The sequence below is a fragment of the Nematolebias whitei genome, chromosome 4 (assembly GCF_014905685.2).
Source record: "Nematolebias whitei isolate Nwh7 chromosome 4, NemWhi1, whole genome shotgun sequence".
Taxonomy (NCBI): Eukaryota; Metazoa; Chordata; class Actinopteri; order Cyprinodontiformes; family Rivulidae; genus Nematolebias; species Nematolebias whitei.
Window position 1 is genome coordinate 5,332,060 of NC_056501.1, and position 20,213 is coordinate 5,352,272.

Consider the following 20,213-nt stretch of genomic DNA (forward strand, 5'->3'; position numbering starts at 1 on the left):
GTTCTCTGTTCCTCACTCTTCAGACCAGTTTTTACTATTTTCAGCTCGGTGATTATTCATCGTCCACTCGTGACAAATTCATAATCATCTCCGCAGCCTGTTTTACTTCACCCACCACCGCCTCCACCCCCACAAATCTCACAGTGATTCACACATGACGGAAGGAGCAAGCATCCAAAACGGTCTGACGAAGCTCGCCACTTGGTTCCCATGGAGCCTCCTCAGACTTGTGTGGCTCTTCTCTACCAGCGAACACAGAACAGTTTTGTTCAGAAGCGCTTTAGTGGGATGGCACTGGGAACATCTGTGGCTTAAAGGAAAGAGGCGAGTGGGGGGGATAGACAGAGGACACAGACCGGAGGCGCACAAACACTTCATTGTGCTCTTTGATGGCAGATGGGAAAGGCCAAATATGCAGCGTGCTTCCTGGTGAACCGGGTGGTGAAGCTAAACTTTGTAAGACGGAGCACAGCAAGGCCAGAAGGTCATTCTTAAAAAAGGTTTTTAAGTAGGTCATTTGTCAAATGAGTCACATACTGTACTGCATCTGAAATATTATTTTTGGTTTATTTTTAAATCCGCTTGAATGAGTTTTAAATACTGCTTTATCTTTGAGGGTTTTGTTACAAACTGGTTCAAAATCTTTGTCCTTCTCGTCGTCTCACAGCCTCTAAATACATTTTACAAGTTGTACACCAGATTGTGAGGCGGCTTCATCAGGAATAATGTACTACGACTTTTGTTATTAATTTACGTTATTAGTGTTTAGCATATTAGATCTTTTAGCCATCGTTTAGCATTCCTTTAGCGTATATCTAAGTGTATATCTTAGATCCTTGTATACTGTTTCTTTTTACACTTTATATTTTTGCTATTTTTGGATGTAACTGGAACCTGGAGTACATAATTTTGTTCCACCTCATGTACCACATGTGATGCGAATGACAATAAAGAACCTAGAACTTGATAGAAGAACTCGGTGCAACACAAACAAAATTAGCAAAAAACTGAGTAATTAAATAATGAAGGTCAATGGGATTTTGGTGAATGAAATCATTAACTTGGGGGGGGGGGGGTGCAGAGGTTAAAAAAGGTAGACCTGTGATCGTAAGGTCCCCAATTCAATTCCCCAGACCCATTCTGGGCCCCTGAGCAAGGCCCTTAACTGCCACCATCTGCTCCCCCAGGTGCCCTAGACAGCAGCTCTCTGGCTGTGGTAGCTCGATGGTCTGTGGTTGTGTCAGGAAGGGCGTCTAGCGTATAAACAAATGCCAAGTCTTCATGCAAGCTAGTTTACTGTGGCAACCCCTGAAGAACGGAGCAGCCGAAAGAAGAAAAAGAAAAAAGGGAGATTCCAATGAATAGCTTAAGAAAACCCAGCTCTGTTTGGCGTTCTATAGCTCAGATGTACTTAATAGTAGAAACATGGTTCAAAGTTTGAATGAGTCACACAAGGTTGGACTCTTTGTTGTAAGACTTGGGGCTTCTTCATGCTCCACGAGAAGGGAAGTCCACGCTCCCTGACGTAGTTGTGAGGCGTTCATTTCGGCATGGATAATTTTTGCTCCACAAGAAACTGCAGCGCTGAATTTCAGGAAGGCGACGGATTAAGGACGATCGCAGTCGCATCATCACCTCTGTCTCTCATTCATTTATTCACACAGAATTTCTGGTGTTTGTTATTTGAACTTGTAAAACACTCATGTGTGTGGTTGTCTCACTATTCTTTACTGTGAAGAAGTGTACAGAGCCAGAACCTTGTTTATCCCCCCCATCAGAGCCTCCCCTCCATCCCTCTGTCTGCTGTTTGGTTTTTGCAAATTTGTCTATGAAAAGACTGCAACCATTTCCGACTGACGGACTCCTCCCTATGTACACAGCCATTTTGATCTCATCTTCCAAGACTTCTTTGCCAATTAACTGTCTTTACATTTCTTTTTTGAACAGGTGTAAGTAAAGACACTTTTTTTAAACAGCCTCGACCAGATGTTCCTCAAACTTGCTAGCGGACAGTTGGCATCTGGAAGGGAAGCAGTAGAAGTCAAATGACAGCGTTGCAGTTCACCCACTTTACTGCATAAACAGGCCCACAAGCAGGTTCTGACCAATCGCACTGTGAGGGACCAGACTCCAAGGAGCATCCACCACACGCACAATACTCGACACATACTCCTGGAAGACAAAACTTCTGCCAGGACTTTGTGCAAAGAACGAGTTCTCAGAGCTCACGGGAGAACAAAATGACTTAATTTTTGTGACGTAACTGTTGGTAAATAGAGAGAGCAGGTTTCTTTTCGTCTCGAGGAGTCTCAGTCCAGCGTTGCTGATTTCGCTCATTCTCCCCTAGAATACCGAGTTCACACCAAGTTTCCATAGATTTCTTACTTGTATCATCTACATAACACACCGTAGAAAAGTAAAAATTGAAGTGTGACCATCGTTTTACTTTCTGACAAAGTTTTTGCACAGCCACTGTTTGAGCCTTACTTCGTAGTCTGCATGTCTGTCTACCTCTCATGAACCTGGCAGTCAGGGAGTGACAGACACAAATGTGTTATAACCACAGTACTCAGTTCAATTCAGTTTATTTATATAACGCAAATTCACAACATAGTTGTCTCAGGAAACTGTAATCATAGAGAAATTACATTTCCTGCAAAAACGCAGTGTGAATGCTTATTGCTGAAGAACTTTCTCAAAAACAGCTGAAATTAGCTAAAAACATGCTGAAATGGAAAAACAAGCTTAAATTAGCGCAAGAAAACAGAAAGAACATATATTTGCTGAATTATGTTTAAATAAGCAGAAATGAGCACAAAATTGGGAGATTAACTATTTTAGCTTAGCTTAAAAAAGCTGAAATGAGCAAAAACTAGCTGAAAGTAGCTGAAAAGTAAGAAATAAGCTTAAACTACCAAACGTAAGTGGAAGGAGCTAAAATTAGATAAATGTGGAATTAGCTGCAAAAGCTACATTTAGCACAAAACAGCTAAAAAGTAGCTGAAATTGCAGAAAAAACTGAAAATAGCGAAAAAGACTGAAAGGAGAATAACAAACTGAAATTTGCTGAAAAAAATAATTAGGCTAGTAGAAGAAATTACTACCCAAAAAACTAGAATTTATCTGAAGACAGCTGAAATTGTCTAAAAATGCTTTTAAAAACGTAGAACAAGCTTAAATTAGCAGAAGAAAGAGAAAGTTTGCTGAAAGAAGCAAAAATGAGCACAAAAAAATGGAAATTATCTGGAAAACAAAATGAAATAAGCAAAAAAAACAGCTGAATAGTAGCTAAAAAGGCAGAAAGAAGCTGAAATTACTAGAAGGAAGTGGAGAGAGCACTTATTTTTGCTGAATTAGTCTGCAAAAAGTTTAAATTAGTGCAAAAAATGTGGAATTAGCTGAAAAAGCTCACATTAGCATAAAACAGCTAAATATTAGCTGAAATAGCAGAAAAAGCTGAAACTTGCAGAAATCAGCTGAAAGGAGCAAAATAAGCTGAAATTAGCAGAAACAAGTTTAAAGCAGCTCTAAAATGTTTTAGTAAGCAGAAATAGCTGAAAGGAGCAAAAAACAGCCAAAATTAGCTGAAAGTAGCTAAAAAAAGTTTAAATTTGCACAAGGAAACTGAAAGAAGCTGAAGCAGAATAAAATGTGAAAGGAGCAGTAAACGTTTGTAAACAGATCTAAAGATTTGAAGGATGGAAAATGAGTTCAGTTCATTTTCTATGAGAATAAAATGGCAGAAAAGGCTAAATATTTCGAAAAGCTAAAGTCGCACCAAAACCAAACGTCATAGCAGGATTGTCCTGAAAGAGCTGAACATTTTGATTTGTAGTTTGTTGAAATAAATGAAAACTGTGGCACGAGAATCGTGACGAAAAATGTACGGAAGAACAATTTATGCTTCATAAACATTCACACGAGTTCCTGGGAGCAGCTTTATCATTTCTTCTGATTTTGGTTCTGTTGACAGTCCAATCATCAAAACAGGCAATTTTTCAATAAAGTTTTGTTAACAATGTATGCATCATCTGCATCAGCACCTTTTTTTAAAAATATTTTTACATACTCTTCAGATTTTCTACTAATAATTTTGTTGTTTTCGATCATCTCTCAAATGTATATTTTTCTTTAAAAACCCAGAAGTTGTGATTTTTCCATGTTCATGTTCCACATGGTGAGGTGCCCCCTGGGGGCAAATTGGTAATAGATTAAACTCAGACTCATATTTCATTCGTTGGACCACTACAACACTTTATAAACTTCAATGAGTTGCACTGCAGATACATATTTGTAACAGAACTTCAGGTTTTTTTATGATGTATTGCACTTTTGGCTGATTTCCAGTCTGTGCTAAATACATTTTTCTTCTGAGTAATGTTTTTTTTTGTTTGATTACTTGGCTCTGCCTTTTTCGTATGATTGAGTTTTCCTCTGCTTATCTTGATTTTCATTTTCAGTGAGAGCCAGATCTTAAGTTTGCCAGCTCGCAGCTACTGGAGCCGTGCCTCAGGGCCACTCACGTTTACAGAAACGCTCCTGCTGCTGCTCCACCGAGGTTATTTATCGCCCCTTACTTCCTGCCGTGTTTAATCAATGAAGTGGCTCACGCACGCCGGCAGGAGTTTAAAACTGTTGACACGAGCAGACGGCCTCTGCTGCCGTACAGTGTGTGCGTGTGCGTTTTCATCTCCAGGCAGGAGATGCACCTGTAAATCTGTCAGCCTACCTGCCACGAGTCCAAACTGGTGGAATGGAAAGAAGAAGACAAAAGACAGGAAGAGAACAATCAGTCAGATGAAGGCAGAGATTGTCGGATAAGAAGAAAAAACAAAAACACGGAGGAAGAACTGACATAAGGACCTGTTTACACAAGAATGATCTCTGGAAACGTTAGTGGTTTTTTTCAATGTCTATTGTGGCAAATCAACATATAAATAAATAAAACACACATTTACATGAATCTGCTGTAGTTTCCATGCCAGGCAGGGTTGCCAGATAAGAAATGAAGAACTATTCACTTTCAAGTTATTATGTGAATAATGAAGCATTCACTCCACTGTGATCCATTTATCTTCCTTACGTTCTTCAGCGTGATTCTCGTCCCGCAGTTTTGAAGATATTTCAACAAATCATAAGCCAAAGCGTTCAGCTGTTTCAGGACAATCCTGCTATGACTTTTGGGATTGGTGCAACTTTAGCGTTTTGTAATATTTAGCCTTTTTTTCTTTTCTTTCCTCATAGAAAATAAATCGAGCTCATTTTACCTCCTTCAGATCTTTTGATCTGTTTACAACCTTTTACTGCTACTTTTGCATTTTGTTCTTCTTCAGCTCCTTTCAGCTTCTTTGTGCCAATTTAAACGTTTTTCAGTCAATTTCAGCAGTTTTTCAGCTGTTTTATGCTCCTTTAAGATTATTTCTGCTAACTAAAACATTTCTGTGCTTCTTCTAACTTATTTCTGCTAATTTCAGCTTGTTACGGTCCTTTCAGATTATTTCTGAAAGTTTTAGCTTTTTCTACTATTAAGGAAATGTTAGTGCAAATTAGAACCATTTTTTATTTATGTTTCATCAAGATGATTTTAGAGTTCACTTAGAGAAACTTCCTTTTGTTTCAAAGATAGAAACTTATTTTAATTTACCACCTAATTAAATTCATGTTCTGGTCTTGTGTAAAGTGTAAACTTCAGATGAGCTTTTTTCTGACCTCCTTTGAATTAAAAAAAAAAAGTATATATATATATGTAAACCACAAAGTAAGAATAGTAGTACAAGTAGTAAGTAGTAGTTTATTTTAGTATATATAAAGGCATTTTAAAACCTTCCCACACTCTTGCAATATTTTAAACAATGTTTCTAAACTCTGAACGCTCTTAAAGAGCACAGAAATGCATGATTTCAGTTCCCTGCCTCCTCTGCTCTTTGCCACCTGCAAGTGTTCTTGGCCACGCCCACTTCTCCGCGCTGCACGGTGAACAGCTGATCAGCTGCAGCAGGAAGTTTATTCTGCAGTATGAACTGCACAAATGTGCAGCAGGTGCTCAATAATTAAAATAATTTATTTTAAATAAAAATTCCATGTCTATCGTGTGGCTCATCCATCAGTCAGCCAACTGTGTGTCATGTCCACTCTTATTTTGAAAAACCGTGATGAACGAGTTCCACGATAAACGAACCCTGAAGTAACGAGGGACTCTGTTTTATGTAAATGTAAGCTTTTACAGCTAATTCCACATTTTTGGCACTCATTTAAACTTTTTTCAGCCTTATTCAGCAAAAATGGGCTCCGTCTACTTCCTTGTAATTTCAGCTACTTTATGCTTTTTTAGCTACTTTTCAGCTGCTTGTTGCTGCTTTCAGCTTTTTTCATATAATTTCCACTTCTTTGAGCTAATTTCTGCTTCTTTCATCCTAAGTTGGGTAAGCATGTGTTCCTTCTGCTTGCTTATGCTAATTTAAGCTTATTCTACCTTTTCAGCTAGCTTTTTAGAATTGTTTTGCTAATTTCAGCTGTTTTTAAATAAATTCATGTTTTCATAGTAATTTCTGCTACTTTCAGCCTAATTAACTAATTGCGGCTAATTTCAGCTTGTTGTGTTCCTTTCAGCTTTTTCTGCCATTTTAACCACTATTTAGTTGTTTTATGCTAATTTTAGCTTTTTCAGATAATTCCACATTTTTTAGCTCATTTCAGCTCTTTCCACTTCTCGTAGGTTATACTTCTTTTAGCAATTTTGGCTCTTTTAGATGATTTTTGCTCATTTTAACTTTCTTTTTAGCTGATTTCCAATTTTTTTGTGCTAATTTCTGCTAATTTAAACCTAATTCAGCAATTATTTGTTCTTTCTGATTTCTTCTTGTTCTTTCATTTCAGCTACATTTCAGCATGTTTTTTTTTAGATAATTTCAGCTGTTTTTCAGCAAGTTCTTCAGCAATAAGCATTTACACTGCATTTTCTCAGGAAATGCAATTTCTCTAGTTGTATCCAAACGTGCTGAGTGAAGTGTGCTTTGTCAGAGGAGGAAGCTTGTAAGATGTGGTGTGTGTTGTGCACAGAATAGGAGGGCGGCTAAAAGGGACTATTAGCGTTTATCTGGCAACACCAATGCTGGTTTTCAACGTGCACTCACATGAGAAACAAAGAGGCAGAGAAGCTGCAGTTTCACTCCAGATCTTCATCGTTTATACACGACCTAAAACAGTCAGACTTCACTTGTGACGGAAAATCTAGAAAAACACAATTTATAGATTATAGGTTTGTGGAGAATATTTTTGACTGGAGGTACTTTATTGCTAAAATATGTTTTTATTTTTTAGATTTACCAGCATTCAACCTCCCACTGCTGTCCTGTTTTATTTGTTTGTAAATATTTTAAAATTTAACTATTTCTGTATCTGTTTTTGTTTTTAGTTAATGTTTTGATACTTTCAGGGTTTTTTTTAAGCTAGCCACTGGACCCCCCCCCCCCCCCCCCCCAACTTTTAGCTTATATTCTGCTACATTTTGCATTTAGCTACTAGCATTTTATAAGTTTTTACTTAGGTACAAGTTGTTAGCCAGCCCTATCAGAGATTTGACCACAGAGGGGCCTAAAAGAGCTTTAGCTTTAGCTAATCTGCTACTTTTAGTTCTTATTCACTTTGATTCTTTTTTTTATTTGTTTTTTTGCTTGTTGTGGCTTTTAGCTAAAGTTTTGTTTCTTTTAGCTTTAACAACTCAGTTTCGGCTCCTTCACCAAATTTCAGCAACAATTATTTTCACTTAAGCATTTTTTCTACTGGTTTTATTCTTTTTATTTAAGACAATTTCATCATTGTTGTCTCTTATTTACTTCCCTGACAATTTCCCTTTCTTCTTCTTTTCTCTTCTGCTTCCTTACTGGCCTGTTATCTCCCCTCACCCAAACTTTCTCCTCTTCTTTGTCCCTGTCCTCCTTTTTTCTCCCCTCATATCTTGGTGACAGAGCTCCTTTGTGTCCCTCTGTGGTCTCGTTTGTGCTAATGACGTCTGGCACTTCCGCTGGCCTTCTCGACAGACACTGGGCATGTGTTTGAGTTTGGAAGGATGACTGTCTGCGCTGTGCTTCAGAAATTAACCACCTTTGACTGCTGCACTGTTTCTTTTTAAAGGCTGGCTGGATTCAATGAACAGTTACATCTCCTCTGTCCCAAAATGCTCATTTTCAATATACCAACATATATACGACACTTTATTTGGTCAGCCCCATTCTTATATAATAGTCAAATTGCAGCTGGATGTTACCAAGAGAATATTGTTGATGAGGCACAGTATTTAGTTTAAAGGTCTAGTTATCATGTATAGAATTGCTAAACTGAGTTAAAACATACCAACATTTTTCAGTCAGGTCATCTGGACAGTTTATTTTTTTGTGCTGAAACGTTTCCCTTCGATCCAGAAGGCTTCATCAGTCAATGAAACACACAACAAAACTGATTCTTCCCCCAACAGCTTACTCCAAAGTGGAACAAACCAGTTATGTTGGTGCTAAGTGAGCTAAAACATAATTTATTCATCACCAAAATAAATAAATAGTTGGACAAGATGGCGGCACGAGCACGTCATGAGGCCTGACGTCTCTTCCTTTATTGCGATTTTGCTGCATTTTCCTCTTAGAGTTGGGTCTTTTCATACAGACCAGTTTGTCTTTAACATCCTACACCGGGCAGGAACTTTTGGATATTAGTCGGATAGTTTCATCGCCAAACTTAGACTCATCCCGAAGATCTCCAGAACACCAGCGGCTACATTCACTACCCAGCCGGGTGTATGTGTGTTTGTGGGGGGGGGGGGATGCTTGCAGCTGGCGGTGGGACCGTAAACAAAAGAGTAGAAAGTGCAGATGGTTAAGACTAATTAGTTAACTAGCTAAAGCTAACATTGCAGAGGCTCTTTCACCAGCAGTTTTCTAGCAAAAGTGCAGAATTTGACAAATAAATTGGATGAGTTACAACGTTGCATCACCCACAACAAGAAACCTTCAGACTGTAATGTCATGATGCTTATTGGAAAATGGTTAAACTGTGATGTACCCAATAATGCTATTGAGCTAGCCAGACACTACATGCTCTGAGCAAACCGTAGCAGACGACTCCGATAAGTCCAGAGGTGGCAGACAGTGCATTTATATTAACAAAGCTTGGTGTGCAAACTTCAACACTGTTGAGAGACGCTACTAACCTTGAATTTGCAGAACTTTCTATCTTCCAAGACAGTTCTTTTCCACAATTATAAATGCAGTTGATATATTCTGGATACTAATGCCAAACTTGCTATAAAGGAACTTTATAGTCACTGCTCACTCAGAGGCCACATTTATAATTGCTGGTGACTTTAATCACTCAAACATAAAGACACCATTCCCCGAATTCCACCAGTGAATTTCCTGCAATACAGGAAGAAATAAAACTTTGGATCAATGTTTACTCAAACATTGCTGGAACTTACACTGCGACCTCCTCCCCTACCTGAATCAATCAGATCACCTTTCTCTGTTCATCATTCCTAAGTACTCGGAACTTATGCAACGTGTGAAACAATCAATTTCAATTTCTGTCTGGAACTGGTCCCTCTTGTAAATGAGTCCCCATGACACAATGAGGCTAGCCTGTATAAATAAAGGTTGAATGATTGAATCATTGACAACCATCAGAGTGTGGCCAGTGGGAGCAGACTATGGACAGATTCAGCTTCAGGACAGGTTTCATCATACGGACTGGAGTACGTTTGCTCTGCAGACTAATTGTGGTACTCACACAGATATTGACACTTCCACCTCCTCAGTGATGGATTATATTGACACAATCATTGATGATGTAACCACAAAGAAAGAGGTCACCATGTACTCAGATCATAAGCCATGGATAAACAAGGAGGTGTGGCTTCTGCTCAAGGCCGGAAACATCGCCTCCAGATCAGGTGATGCTCAGGCCTACAGCATATCCCGGACAAACCTGAGAAGGGGCATCAAAAAAGCTAAGCACTGCTACAACATAAAGGTAGAGGAACACTTCTGTAACTCCACCCTCCAACATATGTGACAGGGCATCCAGGCTATCAGCAACTATAAACCTAGCAATTTCACCCTGACAACTACAGATGTGTCTTTCCTGAACAAGCGCAATTACTTTTATGCCCATTTTCATAGAGACAACAGAGAGACTGCTACCAAGAAGAGATCTCTGTAGACCACCAACCCCTCACCTCTATAGAAGTCTACACCGCTCAGAGTCAGATCAATGCATGTAACACCCAGATGGCATCTCTGGGTGCGTACTCAGAGCATGTGTGAAACAGCTCAAAGGAGTCTTTACAAATATCTTCTATCTGTCTCATCCTAGCAACTGTACTGAAATGCTTTAAAACCACCTCCATTGTACCAGTGCCAGAACACTTCAACCCAACATGCCTGAACGACTACCTTCCGTACTGTAGCACTCACACACATTGTTGTGAAGTGTTTTGAGTCCTGGCACACCTGAAGAACTGCCTACCACCCTCTCTGGATCTATATCAGTTTACCAATCACTGTAATAGCAGTGCAGAGGATGCAGTCTCCATAGCGCTACACTCTGTACTCACACATCTGGACAATAACAGTACATATACACTTAAACTATTTGTTGGTTTCTTCTCAACATTCAATACTGTAAAACCTGACAAGTTAGTATCTGAGCAGAGATCTGGGCATTAACACCTCCCTCTATAACTGGATCATGGACTTTCTAACCAAATGACCTCAGCATGTTAAGTCAGGCCACACCTACTCCACCACCACCACACTAAACACAGGTGTACCACAAGGATGTGTGCTGAGTCCATTTCTCTACTCCCTCTTCACCCACAACTGGAGGCCTGTGCATGGAGTTCCTTCATAAAGTTTGCTGACGACACCACAGTGCTCATCCTTATCGGCAACAATGATGGGACAACCTACGGAAAGGAGGTACAGCACCTGGTTGCATGATGCGCCGACAATAATCTGTTCCTTAATACCAATAAAACAAAGGAGCTCACTGTGTGTGAGGAGGCACACATGACCCTATCTACATTAACAGTATGGCAGTCGAACGTGTTTCCATCTTCAAATTCTTGGAGATCCACATCGCAGAGGACCTGTCCTGGACCACCAGCACCTCCAGCCTTGTCAAGAAGGCTCAACAATGCCTCTTCTTCCTGAGAACACTGAAGAAATACCACATTGCCCCAGTTATCCTGGTGAACTTTCACCGTTCTGTGATGGAGAGTATCCTGACCAGTAATGTCATCCTGTAATACGGGAACTGGACTGTCACAGACCGTAAGGCGCTGCAGTGGGTGAGGAAAACAACACAGTGCATCATAGGGTCTCCACTTTCACTCTTTGCAGACATCCAGAGGAAACGCTGTCTATGCCGAGCTCGCAACATTCACAAAGACTCCTCTTACCCTGCCCATAAACTATTTGTCCTCTCTCCCTCCGGCAGGTGCTTCAAGAGCCTCCAGACCAGTACCAGCAGACCAAGGAACAGCTATCACCCCAGAGCTGTGTCCTTGTCTGTGCCCCATCACTCCTTTTGAACTGTGCTACAGTATTCACATTGTACATACCACTGTACACTATGTTTATAAACCACACTGTACATAATTCAAGATGCACCAGATCCATCTGGTATATTTTGAACACTTTATGATGTATGTGTGTCTGTAGCACACAATCTGTATATCATGTGTTTATCATATTTATCTATTATCTATCTTACCCACAGATCTGTATATCATGTTCATAGTATAGTACAATAATGTATATTCTGCATTTGCTGTTTATTGCACTATTGGTTAGATGCCAAACTGCATTTTACTACCTTGTACTTGACATGTGCAATGACAATAAAGTTTAATCAAAATTTTTGAAACAATACAAGAGAGACGTCCGTCACAGTTAATATGTCGCACTCAACGTTAACACAGCCAAGTCCTGCTCCACACCTCTTGTGGTTCCTCTATGCTCAATTAAATTCTGAATGCTCGTGTCTGACCATCTCCATCTGTGATTTATGAATGGCCAGGGGGAGCTTAAAGATGGACTGGGCTGTGCGGCCATTTTGCAGAACTGTCTTGTGAATGAGCCTCGACATATCAGTGGGGTATTGGCAAAATGAAAGAAAGAACTTTGCCCATTTGAAACTTCAAAGTTCAAGCATGCTTCACAGCAGAAACCTCATTAAAAGTTTAAATGTAACTCAGAAATTAGGGCTTTACATGTCCAAACTGGCATTTTGATATATTTACAGTTTTTACACAATCACAGTGTAAATTTTGTGATTTTTGGAACTTTTACCATGGAACGTCATACTGACAGTTAATGATGTCACACACTAACTTTTGAACTTTATTAAACTTTCTAATATTTTGCAAACCATTCTTAGACCCACAAGGTTTCATCCAGTTTGCCTCTCACTGCTATAGGACATATGGTTTTCTCTTAAATCCCTTCAGGGTGCAGAAAGTTCACACTCAAACTTTCAGACTTGAGTATTAGCTCAAAGTTTTATTTCCAAAACTAGAAGAAAATGTTTTTTTGTTTTTTTTTAACTTGTCATGCATTCTACATAAAACACTGTAGATACAAAATAATAAAATAAAAAAACAAATTACATGTGTAACCATCAGAGTCTTCTGCTGCTCATGGTTAAAAATGTTTAAAATACAACCTGTAGATTTCACATAGCAACTGTTTCTATATCTCATACATGAAAATGTAATATTTTTAAGTTGTTTTGATTTTTGCGGTTATGTTGGAATTTTGGGCAGCAGCTGCATTGGCACACCTCAAAAACAAGTTGCCACATATGGCACATTATACACCCGTCGACAAACTATTATTCATACGGCAATTTATAGGATCGAACCAGACAAGCAAAGACCTCGCGTTACCTTTGATCTTGATTTGTGACCTTGTCGTTGAAGCTGGGGTCATGAAAAGTGTATGGGGCACTCCGTGTAGTGGTGATGCATATATGTAGAATGGGTGGGACAAGAGAACGTTAACGGACGGAGGGAGACTATACCATAATATGTCCTCTTTCAATGGGCGTAGAATTTATTTGGTACCTTTCTAGTTTTTAGAACTCAGTCTTCAAACTAAATTCAATTAGAAGTTAGAAAAAAAAGGTTTAATTCTAGCCAAAGAGAAACATCATGGAGGGAAATGTGTTTGGGCATCAGCTCACACTGAGTTCAGGTGAGACACAATAATCAGCTGCTGTTTTACAGCAGGATGGCTTGTTTTCTGAATCATGTTTTGAGTTCAGTTTTATGTCACTGGAAGAAAGGCTGCAGCCAAAGAAGAAGAATTGTGGTAATTAAGTGCCTGCTGCCAGGGAAACTTTTAAAATGCTCCAAGTGTGCACCGACGTGAAAGCTGTTTTGACTATGTGATGCTACAAGTCATATAATGTATTGAAAAGGTTTTTAGGTCATCTCATATAGATCAGTGATGAAGGCTGAAAGCTTTTCTATATTGTGTTTGTATCCTTCATCCTTTCTTTGAACATTTAAGTCTATCTTTGTTTCTTCTTAGTTCATTTTTGTTATATATTTGTTGGTTTTCTGTACTTGTTGGTCTACATTCCTTTCATCCTCTAGTGACAATTTAACCAATATATTTTCTTGTTTCTGGATAAGTTACATGCATCCCTTTCCCGCTCTCTCATCCTTCTTGCAGTCGTGTGTCCATACATCACCTTCTCCCTGCTGCCGTCTCCTTCCATTCATGTATCTTCTGTTCTCACCCGCCCTTTCAGCTCCTCGGGTTCTAGTGGCGTGGGCGACCGGGTCCTGGCTCAGCTCCTGACAGAGATGGACGGCATCGAGCAACTCCGAGATGTGACGGTGCTGGCTGCCACCAACCGGCCCGACATGATCGATAAGGTAAACAGACGCCGACTTTCTTTCTTCATCTCACCATCATCCTCTTTGGTCAGTGATTGATAAGGCTGGAGGGATGTGTGTTTGTCTCTCTCGCCTCCTTTTCCCTCTTTCACTTTGTTGTATGTGATTGATGAGGTCAAAGGTCACTTGCTCGGGTCTTGCTTGATATGGACATTGGCGCTGTGCATCTTTGGTTTAGTCATTACAGATACTAGATTGTTTCTTTTTAGGATTGTAATGTAAGTAACTGTTTATTTAGCCAAGTTTGTTTGGAGCATTTAAAAGTAGCATTTGCTTTTTAGATGCCAAATGTGAGATTCATCCTAGCTTAAGAGAAACTAATTTCATTATGTAGTACTATTTAGAGGTACATAAATATTTTTCCATGTAAACTTTTTGTTTTTAAGGTTTAAGGTTTGATTTTGAAAGTTGTTACTATTTTGGATCTTACCTTTGTATTCATATTTGTGTTAATACCATGTCTGTAAGTCGGACCAAGTCGTTTCATTTTGTACATACACTATATTCTCATCTCCAGAAAATGAACTTCAAACCTTTTCTGTAGTGCAGTTAAACCACTGGCGGCTTTGATTTTGGTTTACTGTCTAAAAAGTTGTTGAATGTTTTGCTGTTACCCTTTGTTCTTTCCAGTATCTGCATTGCGTTCAAAGGATAGTCTTAATTATAATATTTTTGTAGTTTTAACCGTAAGTTCTTAATTTTAATTTGTAAAAATATTTTTCCACCTAATTTATCACCACACAACTCATTACGATACGACTTCAGGGTCTTCCAAGTGGTGTGTCAGGGACTGGGTCATCACTTGATCTTTTGTTTTTTGTTTCATATTAAAGAACACATGGACAAGAGATGGATAGCAACGTTAGCATACACAAGATATTTTTTTTTTATTCGTGTTGACCGCACTGTATATATCTGAAACTATTGTTGATATTCTTTGGATTTGTGTACAGTAGTCCCTCGCTACTTCGAGGTTAGTTTTTCGCGGACTCGCTCTATCATGGTTTTTCAAAATAAGATTGGACATGACACAATGGTTGATTGATGGATGAGCCGCACGATGGGCATGGAATTGTTATTTAAAATAAATTATTTAAAATTATTTAGCACCAGTGTGCAGGACAAGCTTCCTTTCAGCTGAGCTCCGTGCAGAGCGGAGAAGTGGGCGTGGCCATACACTGTTTAGTTTTTGAAATGGAATAAACTGTATTCCACTTTAAACACTCAGTGTAACACGTGTATGAATAATTACATGTTCCCCACTGACAACGTTTAACCATTTTTTTTCTGGTGATTTTTCCCAGTGCAGCACCTACAGGTAAGGGGCGTTTATACCTTCGGGACAAATTAAGATCTCCGTTCTTGACATGCCTACTGGATTGATTGACAGGTGGCGTTGAAGATCCGACTCGTGCAACAACAAAAAACGAGAGCTGCAGCCGACCCTGGGTGGAGGCGAGGCGGCCCTGGTCCAGCGGTAGCGGCGATCTGTATATGTTGTTAATAAAAAGCTCTATGCAGCCCCGCATAAGACCAGCCCACCAAGAAATTTCCCAGTCCTCCCAATTAGCCACTCCGGGCCTGGCCACCACCATAAATGCATGTTAACCAACCACCACTACCTATTATTTGAGGATACTGTGCTTTCTTGTTTTTATATTGCTTAAAAGTATAGTTTAGGAAAATGATTGGGGTGGCAAAAGATTAACCTGTTGAGGCCATAATCTCCTGCTTGTCAATAAGGCTCACCATTGGCCACCTCCTGGTTCCTCCATTGCACTTGATGGTGGATAAAATTGCTCCTTTCACTCATCAGGATCCATCACTGCGCCGCCTTGGAAAAAATATATATATATACTTTTGTTCTTCTACATAGTGTAACCCCTACTCAATTGAATTGTGCAAAAATTAAAAAGAATTCTTTGCATTCCTTCATTCTGTTCATGCATCGGTTCATTGCATACATGTCCACAAAAACACTCATCTCAAAAACTACAAACATTCACTATTCAAATCCCTTAGCAACAGGGAACATTGACGTACTATTTGTTTAATCTAAAAACACTCTTCTTTCTTAACAAAAGGTTTATTTAAAGAACATTTTCGTTGCTATTTAATTCATTATTAGTGGCTACAAACCAGCTTTGCCTGCTGTATCTTTGATTAAAGTATTGCTGATTTTTGTGTTTATTTAAAAATTCCCTAATATATTATTTTGTCTGCCCTTTATTTCTATTGGTACAGACTTTTATCTCCTTTGCTTCCTCCTCCCAACCTAAAAACCTTTATTTAGTCTCTTATCCACTCATCTCTTTCCTAACGAAATTTCCTGAGTGCTGATCAAAGACAGAGTCAGTCCCGTCTCAGAAAGGACGTAGAAAAGGAGAATGTCGCGGCGCTCTTAGGGCTCCTGCTCTGGCTGCTGCTTTTGTCTTTGGGCTTCCTCCTCTTCTGGGTTCAATAATACCTAAAATAATACTTTTTAGAAGAAAGTGCTTAAGTTTAAAATAGCACACTTTTGAACACGTTAACATTCCAGCTCCGAGACGAGCTGACCATTGTTTTATTAAACTAATAGCTCACCATTTGTTATTCGTTAACACAATTTCCCCACATCTAATATCTGGCTAACCCTCTTCTCTGACACCAGACCTTATGTCTGGCCCACATATGGAGAATTGATTCATCGCTGTGGTAGAGACATGACAGCAACTTCCTCCACTCCTATAACTTGTTGGCATCCCAATTCAAACTCCATTCATCCTGCAACAGCTAAGAAAGTGTGTTTAAGTGTGGGTGTATGTGAAATAAAGAGAGATCCATGAAGAGATAGAAAGTCTAAGCAACAGACAGGAGGTCAAGCCCCTAGTTGGACAAATGGAAATCCCCAGGTGTCCTTCCAAGTGCCCCCGCCTTTCTCCCAGGAAGCTGAGAAATCAGATTCTTGCGCTCACTCCTACTGAGTCAATTTGTCTCTGTTGCTAAGGTTCAAGACATTTGAATGAAAAAGCTGTGAACTACAACAGGAAAGGAAGCATCCAAATGGGTAGATTGGCACCCCACCCTTCAAAACCAGGTCACAGTTTTAGCACCCTGACGTATTGTACTACTCCTTTACCACCGCTAGCACCGTCAGTTCACACCAAAGATTGGGAGACATTTCCATTCCAATGGCAGGATATGATGGGACAAATGATGATTAATGGGTGCTTGGGTTCAATGAAGTCATTGTCAACTTTTAGTAATGCAGAGGAAGCTCCTCGGGGGCTCGGATATTTGATAGACAGAGTGGGTGTGATGGAGAGAGAAAGAGAAAGTAATACTTACTCTGAAGGAAGATTTGTTGTTCATTTCAGTCATCAGAACGGTAGATTTCAGCTTCTTATCATGTTTCTATTTGAAGGAATAAAGTTGTTGGAGGTGGAAATTATAATTTCAGAAAACATTATTTTTTTACATTCTCATTTGGGTTAAAACTACATAAATATACTAGTTTCTTTTTTGAACAGATGGATTTTAAGACGTATGAGATGAGTTAAATCCACAAACTGGTGTTGAATTTATCATTGCTGTTAGAAAAACTATTTCCCACCCTTCCTGTTTCTTGTTAAGCAGATGTTATCACTGTTATTGTCACATTATGACAAGTTAACACAAATTGTTGCATTTTATTTCGGCGGGAGGTGTATCACCGTGAGGGAAACAAAACGCTACTTCTATAGCTTTTTAGCTAGCACGTCTGTATTGCGCACAACTAGCTTAGCGCTACGTCAGTGTTGTCAACCTGGGGGGTGGGGGGTGTGCACAGGGATAGGACAGTTCGGTTCGCGGGCAGGGCGGGGCACCTTGCTTGTATAATGGTAGGGGAACACTGCATACATAAATTGTTTCCCCTGGATTTCTGGCCTTGGCTGCCCTTGTATTCAGTTCTCCAGGGCGTTTCATTGGGGCTTGGTACCAATGCTCTGATGGTGGGGATGATAGTATCCCCCCTGACCTGTCATCCTGGCTCCCCCTTGCTGTAGCATCTTTGTTGTACCTCAGTAATGTCTTGGTGTTATAGCAGATTCCTTGCTCAACTGATTGAACATTGGGTCCAAAATTGTTTCTGGGTCAATTTGGATGATATCAACCTTTCCATAGTTGCCACAACCTTCCCATCTAGCCCCTCACTGTAGACATGCTTGCATAGTAGCATTCCAACAGTGTTAAGCTCTCTTTCTTTGTCCATGCATGTCTTGTTCCAGTAGTCCATTTCTCATCAGAATGTCTTGGTTCCCCAACATCTGACATCTAGTTAGTCCGGCTGTCATCTGAGCCGGCATGGCCTCATTTGCTTTTTCTCTCGCTCATACTGCAACAGAAGTTGCTCGACAGTTGGCACAAGGATTCTTACCCTGAACCCCTGATACTCCTGCACCAAAGTCGTGCGACTTAACCACTGCACCAACTCCCAGCTTGTGTGTGTGTGTGTGTGGGGGGGGGTTGTTAAACTGACCATCCCAATCATTTGAGGACACTATATTTTTATGGTAATCAAGGCCACCATTGGCTCCACCATTGCGCCTGGTCATGGATACACTTCCTCCCTCCTTTCACCAGGATCCGTCACTTCTGTGCCGCCTCAGACAGGCAACTTCTTCTGTTTTTTCTCCACAGTGTAACTCCTACCCTCTTGAATATCTCGCACCAAAAACTTTAAGGTTTACTTGCGTTCCTTGTTCAGTTCCTGTCCAGAAAAAAACTCATCTCGAAAACTACAAACATTCACTATTCAATCCCTCAGTGACAGGGGACATTGACGTACTACTTGTTTATCCACTGTTTTTCTGTGTTCAAATATACTTCAGTCCATTAGTGTTTTTATGTTTTTGTCAGTACGTATTTATTGGATTCGTATGAAACATGTAGGTTTGTGTTGTTCTGATTTGTTTTTTAGTCAACATTTTTTAATCCACTTGCTCAATTGGACATGTCGTTCTTTTGTACCTTTTCAAAGGTCTAAAACTTCCTGCGGTCTTTGTACTCCTTCGATGACAGTCACGGCTCGGAATGCATCCACATAGAAATGCAGCTGAATCACATCCTGACTAAAGATAACAAATGAAGTTTCAGACTGTATTTGTTATCTTCAGACACAATGTCTATTTCCTGCCTTCTTTAAATACAATAGTGGCTAATTTAATGCTCATCACTGCTAAGTCTGCAGACAAATAGGGATAAACTGCCTTTGTACCAAACATGTTTGCTATAAAAGTTATATTTAAGATCTTTTGTTGGTGCACATCTGTGTAAGATAATGTTTCTTAAGAGATGCTTTAGTGCAAGTTCATTCCTCTGCATGATCACACCACCAGCTCATCACAAACATGCACCCCGCTGCCTCCCATCTGCTTTTAAACCATCCCATCCACTTCCTCTTCTCTTTGTGATGCACCCTTTCTGACCTGCCATGGCCCAGTTGTGATTGATTAGCACCACCAGGAATATTTGTCCTCCCTGCTCAGAGGGAAGAATCCGTCACTCTGATTGTTGACACAAACGCACAGACACAAACAAGACGTCAGTGTTGCTCTGTCTGGTTTGCCTGCCTGTCTGTAGCTACTGAGCACATTTCTCAGAACAAATTCAACGGGTTTAGATTTACAACGGATTCACCTTTGGAGCCAAGATGGTTTCTATTACTACCGTAATTTCCAGACTATTGAGCACACCTGAATATAAACTGTGCCCACTAACTTTAAAAAGAAAAAAAGATTGTGCATATATAGTATTTATACACACTTGTCTATAAGCTGTGGGTGTCCACGTTGTAACACAAATATTTTTTAAACTTTTAATTAAATACCAGTAACATACACAAATATGTACTGTGTTGTTTTTTTTTCTGAACAGTGCCTGTAACACGGCTGGTTTAAAAAAAATACAGTAGCTTACCAGGAAGTCATTGATAGCTATCTTCATCTTCCTCTGTGCACTGCACCCTTGAGCTTGTGCCGTCCTCTTCATCGTGCAGCTGTCTTTCCAAACCCGTTGGTGATAGAAGATTTTTCTACACTGCTCCATTGTCAGGATCCACTGTCAGGATCCACTGTCAGGATCCACTGGCAGACTTGAACAAAAGTTGCTCTTCGCATGCAGCCAGTTTTGGTCAATAATTCGTCGCCGCCAGTCATCCCAGCCTCCCATCGAGCTCCGAGTGTCACTTTAAATTCACGATTCACACTTATGACAAGTAGCTGCAAATACTTTGTTGTGC

The 20,213-nt window shown here is 39.8% G+C and overlaps 1 protein-coding gene across 1 annotated transcript in view; it reads left to right on the top strand.

Moving 5' to 3' along the window:
* Nucleotides 1-15,435, top strand: part of spata5 (spermatogenesis associated 5) — a 64,652-nt gene extending 49,217 nt beyond the window's left edge. The window contains exons 15-17 of the mRNA XM_037675474.1: nucleotides 13,807-13,933; nucleotides 15,259-15,272; nucleotides 15,357-15,435. Of these exons, the coding sequence (XP_037531402.1) occupies nucleotides 13,807-13,933; nucleotides 15,259-15,272; nucleotides 15,357-15,435 (220 nt within the window). The remainder of the gene's footprint in view (nucleotides 1-13,806; nucleotides 13,934-15,258; nucleotides 15,273-15,356) is intronic.
* The last annotated feature ends 4,778 nt before the right edge of the window (nucleotides 15,436-20,213 follow it).